At 40.8% G+C, this 12,664-nt stretch overlaps 1 protein-coding gene across 1 annotated transcript in view; it reads left to right on the plus strand.

Annotated features, from left to right (window-relative positions):
- cdkal1 (CDK5 regulatory subunit associated protein 1-like 1) overlaps positions 1-12,664 on the plus strand; it is a 236,898-nt gene that overhangs the window by 135,184 nt on the left and 89,050 nt on the right. The window contains exon 10 of the mRNA XM_053431777.1: positions 5,336-5,481. Coding sequence (XP_053287752.1) covers positions 5,336-5,481 — 146 coding nt within the window. The remainder of the gene's footprint in view (positions 1-5,335; positions 5,482-12,664) is intronic.

Raw genomic sequence — 12,664 nt, forward strand, 5'->3', positions numbered from 1 at the left:
ATTGTGTGAGGGACCGGGCACCAAATGAATGCTCACGCTGAAGCTATTCTGATGTGACTCTAAATCATGGCTCCTGACTTAATGCAGTGAATTAGGTTCTTTCCGAATCATTGTGTTGCATTTTGACTTTTGAACAATGGAGATTTAAAGGGTAGCTGCCCATTTGCAATTTGAAATTCCAGCAGTGATCTTTGATTGGGCTTTTATATTGTGCTTTATTCCTCAGTTTATCAAAGGTGAAAAGAATACTGCAAAAGAATGAACTGAACTAGTTTCAGTTTCCTGCAGAAAACATCCTAATAGTTGTATAATGCGTTGGGGTGTATTTTCGGTTCAGTCATCATAACGAGGAAAAGGCCACAACGCAGTCAAGTGACAGTCTTAACAGTCAAACGATTCACACAGCACAATAGGTTGCTACATACACTTAATTTCGCTTTAACCGTACAGTACATGTGCTCTGTGTGAGGTGCTTCAGGCCTGGTTTGCCCTCCAGGGAAAATCTGGTGCCTTGAGTGTTTGAAATGTCTAATACCGTGGGGAGCTCACGTTCTCTGGCTGCTGCTGAATGTTGCTCCCACCGACTGCGTGTTTGCGTGTGCGCCAGTGCACACACATGGGGACCTGACATACTACCCTGGGAACGGCTTGTAGGATCTTTCCCTCTGCAGACTCCCCTGGGTGAACTCTGCTCATACTCTGATATGTGTGGGTTTGTGTGGATGCAGTCAGGGTGATACTTACTCTGTGTTTGCTTCAGTAAATTCACTTGAACCAGACTCTAACCCTTCCTGTCTCTGTGTTGGTACTTTGGGGAATCCAGCTGCTTTTTTCTGTGCTGTTAAATTAAAGTCACCAATGTGTCCTTACTCCAATGCTAAATATGAATATGATAATGCGTGTGCCATATGCTAATATCTACACAGTACACTTCTATAGCAATTTGATTAAAGTTTTGTTTATCTAGCTAATATAAATTAATGTATGGCATGCATTAACGTGAAGTAGCAAATTGTAAGTAAAACATGTATTCCCAACGTGTATTACTCAGACACATATTGCTTTGTAGTTCCTCCACACATTTTCCTGTGCATATCTAGGGCTGTATTTGAAACCGCAAATCTCCAAGTCAGCTACTCTGGACATTTTCCACAGCTTTCCTTCCAGGTACCGTACGTTAAATGTCTGGAAAATGACAGAGTGAGCCATTGTCTGAATACAGCAGGAAAATTGCCAAACAACTCAGAGCAGAGCGAGTGGACATAAAGCTGAAAAAATACAAATATCTAAGGATGAGTAAGAGCTGCCATACACGTAGAATATGCATCCAAGGATTTCACCTTTGAAAGACAACAAGATACGAGAGCTTTTGGTGATTATGGGCCGATGTTGATGAGCTGTAAACAACAACGTGATTTCCACAGCATCATTTATACGTCATGTCCTGCCTCCTTTATCCTCTACTAATGCTCCATCTGTCATCTGAGTGTTCCAGAAATGTTCCTGTTGTTTTTCAAAGCGTCTCCCCTGGACAATCTTCTGCTCCGTTTTTACTTGTGAGAAAAGGCAAATTCCAGAAAATGTCCAGACCTCATTGTTTGGAGACAGTTGGAGTTTGTTTTATTCTTTTGCGAGATCATCTTTATTGATAAGTGATTTGCAGTTTTTTAGCAATGCAAACCGCAACAATTTGATCCTACCAAATCAGCAGTTATGTGTCTATCAGTTTCACACAAAAATTAGGTGGTGCAACAAAGAAAGACTGAGCCGGGGCAAAATTCTTTCAGATTATTCCAAATTAATTTTCAGGACTGGGCTCACAGTGACTCACACTTTTTGTCTTTGTGAGGAAGGGGGAGTTGGTGTGGAAGTGTGAAAGTCTTCCCTCATTGAGGCTGCTCGGAGCCAAACCAGCATTTATCTACTTCCTCTCTCCTTTTTCTCCCATATATGTTCTTTTCAGTCCTATCTGATTGTCAGGGCTGGATATCAGATCCTTTGAGTTAAGCCAGTTATGTTTCGGGTTTATGTGTCTATCTGAGCTGATCAAGCAGAGATGAAAGGGTTGTGTGTCTGTTTGTGTGAATGCGAGAGACATGGGCCCAGAGGGGGGAGGGAGAGAGTGGCACAGAGAGTGAGCGAGAATATTCCACTGCTGTAAGCACTGTCAGGACGGATAAATACAAAAGCAAAACAAAGTATGAAAAAATAACTAAGAGATAAAACACTTGCACAAATTCTTATTTGGCCGTTTAAGCCTCTTTCTCTGAGACGGATGGTTCGCACAGGAGCGAAAGGACATAAAAGCAGCACTTAAATTTTTGCCACTGGGCATCGCTGAGCCATATCTTCGTCACCACAGCATCATCTTCTCTTCAGACTCACTAAACTGTCTGTCAGCGGCAGACAAACATGCAAAAGGCCTCAACTCCGCAGGGATCGGTAACAAGAGAGATTCATATCAGTGTGCTGTTTAATCATGGGAGGACGGGACGCACACTCACAGACAGACGCACACACATGACAAATGGCTTGTGCGAATGAAAAGTCCTCCCCTAATAGATTAATCCCCAGTTGTCATCAGCAGTGTTGTGATACTCAAACTACCGTGCCATCTGCTGAGACCCCATTCTCCCTCGCAAAACACATGCATGGGCTTTATGCATGCCCACACACACACTTACACACATGATCGGTGGGATAGATTGTGGTCAGTGGGGTGTTGTGATTGTCTAACCCTAACCCTGTGGACCCAATGACACTGGAGAATCATTTAACACTCTTTGTGTGTTGTGTGAAAAAACTGTAAACTATAACACACACACACACACACACACATGAATGGAAACACACATACTCAGACACACATGTACAGTAATAAATCTTTACCTTGAAAATGTATTACCTGTTTCTTTATAAAGAGACTGGTCACTTTGAAAGAACTTTATTTTAAAGACCCTGTAATTTCTCTCTGCTTGAAGCAAATGAGCATGTTATTAATGAATTTCTACTTACTCACTTAAATAAATTCACTCGAAGACTTGAAGTGAGTTTCACTTTGAAAATTCTTTGGAAAGGCACATACAGAGAAAGTATCTATAAATGTGTATATAAGTAAAAATCACACCGATCATTACCATCTATAATAATGTGTTTTAATCATATGTATGTTATCTGATCAACTGTTGACTAGGGAGGTGGTTGTTCTTCATTTCTTTAACTTTGATGAATTGCAATCAAATGGTTGTTGATTCTAATTAGGTTCACAAATTTGATTTTCAATAGAAATACATTTTTGAATAAGCAGAAGACCAGTGCTCTGCGACTTTTCCAGTTCTTCCTTCTGTTTCCCGAGAGGAGCTTTGAATAAACAGGTGAACAGCTGTTTGTGCGGCAGCGGCGGTGCAGCTTCAGGCTTCTGTGGACTGAGTGCTGCCGCCGGCCTTCACCTGCACCAGCTCAATTACTGCAGGTCCCGTTTACAGTGTCAGAATAGAAAGCTGCAACCAGCCTCACCACAGGTCAAGAAAACAGTCCATTCCAAACAGGCACAGCACTAGTGCTGAGGAAAGTTGAATAAATTATCAGAGTAATAACTTTTACAAAACATGTACCTGTTATTCTCTTTTCTATTCTCTCTCTCTCTCTCTCTCTCTCTCTCTCTCTCTCTCTCTCTCTTACATTCACACTCACACACACACACACACACACACACACACACACACACACACACACACACACACACACACACACACACACACACACACACACACATCAGGCTGATTTCCGTCACCAATCAAGCTCCATTTTCCGACCAAATTAATTCTGCCTAATTTGGGGCTTCCAGTGGTCACCCCCCTGTGGTGCTGCAACTGAGCTGTGTCTGTGTGTGTGTGTGTCTCTGTCTGAGTGTGTGTGTGTGCGTGCATGCACTCGTATGCTTTTGTGTCTCTGTATTAAGTGGGGAACATTCCACAATAGATCTTAATTGAGAAGACGGACTGCAATCAGCTCATTCTTGTAGGAAATCATTAAATCATTTCTTCCTCCCCTCTCTTTTGCTTTCTCTCCTTCTCGTGGTGATTAGCATGGTAATGATAGCATCCTGATTATGTCCATCAGAAAAATCTGACATCTGTACTCTCTCCACTTCTTTTGCTGAGGAAATTAAAGTGAGAATGAAAGAAAGACAAAAGACCTGCCAGCTCTATGATTAATGTGTTTGATTAAAAAAGACAGAATGTCACTGCTGCAGTTGTTTCTGGTAAAAGTGGGAAAGGAAAAGACCAAAAAGAGACAACTCAAAGTTCAGTGTTGCTTCCCGAAAATCCTGTTTTAACCAGCTTTTTTTCTGCAGGAGATATACATTGACTAAAAGGTGTATATTACTGTTGATGTAAATCCGTGATATCAATTTGATTAGATAGATCTCATCTGAAAATATATTTATCACAGCTGCTGGAATCCATTGAACATCCTTGTCTAATGAATATCTGGCGGTGGCCTTTCTTCTGAAGGTAATATTTCCAACAGTAAAGTTTCACATGTTTTTAACTCACAGCGTGAGTAACAAACTTACAAACTTACAACCTACTGTCAGTCTTCTGTACAATAGATACTGGCAGCATTATTGCCAGTGTGTAATTTCCCCCATCCATCAAATCCTTCAACAGAAAGCTACTTGCCTGAAATAATTATACACTCAGTGGATACAGTGTATTTAACCCTCATCATTTTGATTTGAGCTGTGAACCTGCGTGCCTCTGTAAAAGCTCTTTACTTCTTTTTAGACACAAAGGACTCCTACTGAGGCAGCCTTGACTCTGTAGACATCCAGTATTACGGGTCCGCGCTGAATTGCCTGAGCTGCTTTGCTTTTATTTTTCCGATATATAAAAAAAGAGAAATAGATGTAAGAGAGAGGCGGTGTATCGTGGAAGGTCTTCGGAGAGGCAGGAATGTTAATGGAACCTTCAGTTCATTCATAGCTAACGGCTATCAATCATCGGAGCCATTTGCATTGACTAACCTTATGATTAAATAATTGGAAAGTTGGAGTTTTGGCCTCAAACACATGACTCCAATGGCTACACCACTTATTAAGAAGGTCTGTTATTTTATCCTAAGTACACCCACAGTAATTGTTAGACTTTTTGGTAATTAACGCTAATTGTAAGAGTAGTTAAGTAACGGTAACACAATAACAGACTTTACTCAAGTGAGTGTTGTGTTTGGTCAAAAGACTCATGGTGCCATATATAACTTTCTCCATATAAGAAATTCTAACCCTTTTTCTTCCTCTCTCCATCCCTCCCTCTCTTCTGTGTCTCATTAGGAGATGGCTAAGATATTGAATCATCCGCGTGTCTATGCCTTCCTTCATATTCCTGTGCAGTCGGCCTCGGACAGCGTGCTGATGGACATGAAGAGGGAGTATTGCGTCGACGACTTCAAAAGAGTAGTGGACTTCCTCAAAGAGAGGTAAGGCTGGATGTGGTCTCATCGCAGAATCTGGAGTCTGTTGTATGTTAGTGTCACGAGGACACGAACCCACCCTCATTATAGGCTCATTAGTTCAAGGTTTTGAGTCTCTCCCTCTGACTCATCATGTTTTTACATCATGTTTTACAAAAAGTGGTTGGACAAGACTGACTCCTTCCCTAATTGAATTGTACAGTAATTTAAAATGGATGAAATTGCCCTGTTTGTCCATAAACACACACCCAGCCTATAATAACAAATTACAAATATTTTAGGGGAAACCATTAGCAAATTTATTAGAAAAAACTGAAACCTGACATAGACCAGAGTATTCAGACCCCTTGCTGTGTAGCACTCTAAACTCTGGTCTGGTACTATGGGTTTGCTTTCAATGTTCTTTCGATGAAGTTGAATGGAGTCAACATATGGAAAACTGAATTGATTATATATATATAGGTTAGAAATCCACCTACTGGTTTTTCGATATGGTCCCACATCTTACTCCTTCTACAAGTGCAACTTACCAAACTGCAGTCAGGACTAAAACTAAAGCACAAAGTCCATGCAACCTTCGGTAGACATTTCTAAAGCTTGGACAGTTCCCAGGAGAAAAGTGGCCTCAGTAATTATTGTATGTGAGTATGTCTGTTCACACCTCCCATCAGTATGCGTCTCCACATGTGCCTCAACCACTTGTGATTGGCTATCACCTCCCTACTCAGTATAATAAATAGCAAGACAGGGAGAATGGGTAAGGAAGGGGCTGAGCGGATCGATAAGCTGTGCTCGGCTCGACAACGGAATAAGATTTTACTCATTTGAAATGGAAAATACTCTGGAGACTGGAATACTTTAAGTTCTAAATGAAACTACAGCAAGCCAGAGGTTGTCAGTTGAGATGTCATGTCGTGGGTGCATTGTTGTAGTAGTCTGTGTAATCGGTGTTACATGGTCTTACAGAATATTTAAGACAAAAAACCTGTTTGGTAGATTTTTGTCTGCAGTGATGCCCACATTTCTCAAATTTAACTACTTTGTAAAAAGTAGTTATCAATAGTCTGATTGCCCAGTGCAGTAGCAGAGTCGCATCACATAGTAGCAGAGTGTTATAATGATGAGGGGAGACTAGACCTATGAGGCAGAGGATTTGGTGTCCACGTGAAGCAATAGCAGCCTATTTGGCAAATTTCAGTTGGCAGTTCACAGACACTCCAGATCCATTTCGACCGAGCCTGAGGGCATCTGCCAAGAAGAATGGGATAAACTGCCCAAAGGTGAGCAAAGCTTGTAGAGGAAACTCAAAGCTGTAACGGCTGCCAAACTGTCTGGATTAAGAATCCAAATGCTTCTGCAAAAGAGGGAAATACAAACAAAACATTTGTATTTGTGTTTTATGGCTCATTGGGTGTAGACCGATGAGCCAAAGGGCAATTTTATCCATTTACAATCCAATCTTTGATGATGAAGTGCAAAAAGTGAAGTATGTGAATACTTTCTGGAGTCACTGTGTATCTATCCTGACTGTTTGATAATATTTGTGCTGAAGCTCCTCATATTGACTCCTTTAAGTTGGATGTTGCCCGACTTCGGAGGCCGAATTTTTGATAAACATGACATAAGTCAGACATTTAAACATTTGCAACTCAAATATGACAGTTGAGATTTTAAACATCAGTATAGCAGCCAACAACTCTTTTCCATGTAAAGGTTAGGGATGGGCATAATTAATCGACGATCGATTAATTGATCATTAAGAATTTCCTCGATGAAATAATTTTTTCATCGAGGAATTCGCTAATTACACATTTGACCACGGGGGGCAGTGTTTGAAAAAAACGCCACAGTCCTACTCAGTTATCTGCGACTGGCTGCGAGTTACCGTGTGGTTCCATTTCCAAAGTAAACATGAAGAGGTCACGGCGAAGTGTTGCATCGGACCATTTTGAGTTAAAAAATGACTTGGTTCACTGCCAACACTGTGAAGCTATCCCAGAGGCTTGGGTAGACGAGGAGCCTGCATTGTCTGACACGGACGAGGGGAGCGCAAACACCGGAGCCGCGGCCAGGCTAGCCAAGTTAGCACGGAGCTACCTGTGTATCAGGTCGACGTCAGTGCCCTCAGAGCGGGTTTTTCTGCGGCTGGACTGACGGTCACCAGGCTGCGTTTGCGTCTGACCCCAGAGCAGTTTATCATGCTCATCTTTCTCAACACAAATCCGTAGGCTGGTGCTGAAGTTGTATGTGAGTTACTGGTTAAATCCACCGGCTTCTAGCTATCGGCTCCGCTGCTTAAGATTACGGCAGCGCATATTTTGTTCATCTTGTAATAAAGATCTCAATGAGGAAACACGCTTTTTTTTGCCACTGCATTTTAATGTAGCTTATAAATAGTGAATTTTTTAACTTGAAAATATTAATGATTAATCGAAAATTCGTCATTAACTCTCCCGACGATCGACGAAGACAATTTAATCGAACGCCCATCCCTAGTAAAGGTATAGACAAGTCATAGCGTTCTGAGCAAAGAATCTCTTCATGATTAATCCATCTTCCTCAAACTATGCGCAGTGAACAACATACATGGATTTTAAATCTAAACATGTGCAGTCCTGACATGGATTAAATATACCCCCCCCCCCCCCCCCATAAAAATCCACGGTTCTAAAACATGCACATAATGCATGGATTTGACCCCTTGCAAAATAGGAGAAATGATGCAATCGTAATCTTTTACTTTATGAAAGATAATCTGTCATCGAATTTGAGTATGATTACTTATGGTAGTACATGTCAGAGATTGTGGATAAATATAGAATTGATTCTACGATAATGCGCAATGAAGGGATTCCAATGAAAATGGGTTTGGGTCACATTTCTGCCTTACATCTCCACATATTATTATGTGATTGATCAGAAAGATGTTTATGTATGCGATGGTACAGTACATTTAAGCATGTTATTGCTTTTTCCACATGATAACCTCTTATTTGTATGAAATGAAATCTATTACATGATGGATTATCTTCCATCCTGATCCAGATGATCATGAACGTGTACTTTACTTAGTGCAAAGCAATGCAGCTGAACATGGGAAGACTTTTCTCTAAAGAGTTATGTTGGTTTGGTTCCCATGTGTACATACATGTCTTAGATGGTACAGAGAAGTCATTCTGTTAACTTGGTTTACTCTAAGCAGATGAGATGCATGTTCTGCAGCAATCAATAGATTTTGTGCTTTACATGGGTCAGTTTTTTTCCTTCTAATACGTTGAAAAATCTCTTTCTGTCCTTCTGTGCTATGATTTCTGGACAAACAAATAAAATGTGCATTATTGGTCTTAGCTAAAAATAGGTTACCATCTAACCAATTGAATGGATATTGAACCAATACCAAAAAGAGGGAAGTTTACTAAATATGACTAAAACCATCTTCGACTTATTTCAGGACTAAGTTAACACTTAACACGTCCGTCATTCTATCACACCAACTCTCTCTCTTTTCACTTCTCACTTGTCACTCACCTCAATTTATTTGTCATCCTGGCTCTGTTTAGAAACCCAATCGAAGCACCAGCCACTGAAGCTCTTAATGCAGCGTACACTTCTCCTATTGGAAGTTGTACACAGAGCAAACTGCTCCGGGTTTTCCAGGTTTTCCAGTTGCATTGTCGGCCCTTTTCCAATATACTGTTAGCTTTTTTCCATAGTTTCAATTGGATTAAGATTGGGATTTATAGTAGGCCACTTCAGAATGAGCCAAAGTTTTCTTATCATTCATTCACGGGTGCCTATAGATAAATGTTCTTCTCCTTAAAAGCTTTATTTTACTTTTTGTGTTGTCAGAGCGGACACGATTTACTAATAGGCTATATATCTATTGATGTCCCTGTGACAATTTGCCATTGGAAACTTCTGACTGGGCACAGTGTGTGGTCTTTATTAGTCTTCTATAGTTGAGGCTTCACCATTTCTTCAAATCCTCCCTTTTAAGTTCCTTCTGAAGGGGCCTTGGGTTGAGGAGTGATGCTGCAGTGTTTGCTTTAACTGACTCAGATGCTTATCTCTCTGCTTTTTGTGTGTGTGTGTACGTACACTCATTGTTCAGTGTGTAGTAGAGGTCTCTCTCCATGTCTCCAGTTGTTTTTTTTAGTGTTCAATTGAAATTTAAACTCAATGACACTGGTCCGGCAAAAATTTTAACGCACTGTGGTAAATGGTCATGGGAGACTCACGCCACACAAACTCACATGCACGAGCTAATCACATGCAAAGTATCATGTCATAAGATCTTGTTTACATAAACTGTCTGGCTACCCTTTCGTGTGTTGTGTGTGTTTGTGCGTGTGTGCATTACTCCGTTTCTGGCTTCTGTTACTTAAACACACACATGTGTGATGCTAGTTGTGTGAAATCAATACCAGTACACAATCCAGTGGCCTCATCCATTTGGCTGCTGCACTCATGGCTGGGGCGTAGTTTGAAGTCTGGGAGCGAGTCCAGGGCTTCAGACAAGCCAAAAAACACAACCAGTGTATGAGTGAGCTTGGCTGGGTGCTGGAATGAGTATAGGGCTGTGCTGCAGTGTCTATGTGTGAAATGTAAACAAACTGTCTTCTTTTTGTTGAGGGGCCTTTTTAAAGCAGCTATGTCCTGAGATGTTTATCTTTCAGATGAGAAGAGAGATAAAGACAGAGTAAGAGACTTGGCGTGCGCGTGCGTGCGTGCGTGCGCGTGTGTGTGTGTGCGTGTGCGTGTGCGTGTGCGTGTGCGTGTGTGTGTGTGTGTGTGTGTGTGTGTGTGTGTGTGTGTGTGTGTGTGTGTGTGTGTGTGTGTGTGTGTGTGTGTGTGTGTGTTACTGTAGTAGCCTTTAGAGGTCAATTAGTATTTTTTCCAACTTCCTCTACAGTTACCCTTTGATTATTTCTTAACAAGGCACTTAGACCCCGACCTTTTAATTGGATCTTGTAAGACTTAAACGCTTATGGAGGAACAACATTACACGTGATATCAGTAAGTTAACTTAATTTGAAATAACTAAATATCAATTAAAAAATATAAGGATTGTTTTATTGCTTTCCTCAAAGCAGACATACATACCAATTATTACTATTATCGTGAAAGCCCTTTACATATGTTCAGTTATTTGTATACTTCTCTGAACTACATGTTCTTAGTCTTTTTTGTAGAACTTAAACCTTTAATATTTTTAAGTCAAATGTTTTTTTTCTTCTTTTTCTTGTTCTATTTCAAAAAGCCTCCCAACATGCTCTGTGTGTGGTTTGTGTGCAGGTGTAAGAGTCATAAAGTAATTACTAAGCCGCGGCATTTCAAACTGATGCTTTCATGAAATCCTGAATAACTCAAAGTGCAAAATGAAGCGCTGTCATTGTGCGGCAGTGAGTCAGCCACGCAGGTGACTATCAATGTTGGTCTTTCATGTAGCCACATAAAGTTCACATGAAGTGTTGAGACAGGCAGGAACCTTGTGAAGGTATGTGTGAGGTCAGGGCTTATCTGACTGACACACACAGCAGGAGACAAATGTATTTCCCGATCCGAACCACTTAATGCCACCAGCACCGAAGAGGTCACCAGGGGTCAAACACTTCTGCCCTCCCTTATCAGAGAAAACTAGGACACAAAAAAACAAACACACATCGGACCTCCCTCCTTGACATCTCTCTGCTGACGATCTTGAACCCCACACTCTGAACTTAGATTTTGTTTTCTGCAGACAGATAATTGGTTTCAAGTGTTTCTTTGTCTGTTCGTCTTTGCATCTCTGTGCAAACTGACACCACCACTGTTGAGTGAGTAAAGTCACCTGGTCAAGAAATAGACTCAGAAGCCCTGTAATTATCTTTGAAAGTATAGAAAATAAACAAGTCAGGTTGATGTGGAAAATATATTTTTGGTAAAGTTCTGGATAAGATAAGACATTATTGGTGACTCTTGGCAACTAAAAAGCAGTAGAGTGAACCATTAGTTCCTTCTGGTCCTCAGTAGGTGAGTTTATGACTGGGGATACTTCAGGCTACCTGTATAAGTGTATTTAATACTTGTTAAGTCAGTTATAATATTGTTAGAAGATTGTTTTTACTGACAAATGGATTCAAATTCTATGTATCTTTAATTTTATATGAATATGTTGAGTGTTTTTGTCTTTGCACCCCCTCTCCCTTCTCACGCTCTGGTACGTGTGCCCAGGAATCATCTTTAAAGTCGTTTTCAGACCTACTGGTAAAATCCAGGGAATTGGCTATAGAGTTCACCCAGAGTTTGCCTTTCACACATGCACAACGCAGCTGGAGGTTATCTGCACAGAAGCGTTCACAACAGCATCAATACCTCATCATTATTCAGGCGAGAGGTGAAGAAGCCGGGTGCAGCAGACAGAGGCAGGAAGTGACATATGAACTCAATCACCTCGACACAGCACCTCGACACCGACGTCGGCTTTTATCACAGAAAAACTTTTATGACATCTTCGTCGGTGTCTTCTACATGTGTGTGTCATCGCTTTTCTAGCATGATATATTTGTTTTCGTGTTTGTTCTTTAATTTTTGCACGTGTCGCAATTTAGAAGCGTCATCAACACCCTGAGAGAGAAAGTGGTCTGACAAGAGGATGTAAATTGATGCAGTCCTTGTTTTGTGTCATATCATTACAGTAAAAAACAAGTCTTTCTTTCACTACCTCCAAAACAAATGCACATACTCTCTGGACTAAGGTTTATCGACAGGTGAGGGTTGAAACACTGGCGCTATTGTCCACGGAGGCGCCAAAATCAACAAAAACTAAAAGCTCCTGGTAAGAGCTTGAAACCTCAACCACAGCTGCAACAGAGTTTCAGAGATTTTAAGCTAAAATGCAGCCAGTTCTTGGGTTTAGAGGCTCGAAAAGGAGGAAAATGTATTAGTGTGGACAGAGCCTTCCACTGTAGTCTGCCTGAGATAAAGTAGTTGCTTTGGTTGGAAGGTAACAATCATGAAGCAGTAAGTGTTGTGTTCACAAAAATCAAAGCTTTAAATGTCCAGTCTAAACAACTGGAAGAGATTGCTGTTTAAAAAAAATCCACCTGGTGTTCTCTAGCACAATACTGCAATTCTCCTGCAGTGCAATACAAATCCAAGTTGCACTAATTAAGTATATATTGGCAATTTCTCCAGAAACAAACCAAAC

Source organism: Pleuronectes platessa, chromosome 10, assembly GCF_947347685.1.
Source record: "Pleuronectes platessa chromosome 10, fPlePla1.1, whole genome shotgun sequence".
NCBI classification, from domain to species: domain Eukaryota; kingdom Metazoa; phylum Chordata; class Actinopteri; order Pleuronectiformes; family Pleuronectidae; genus Pleuronectes; species Pleuronectes platessa.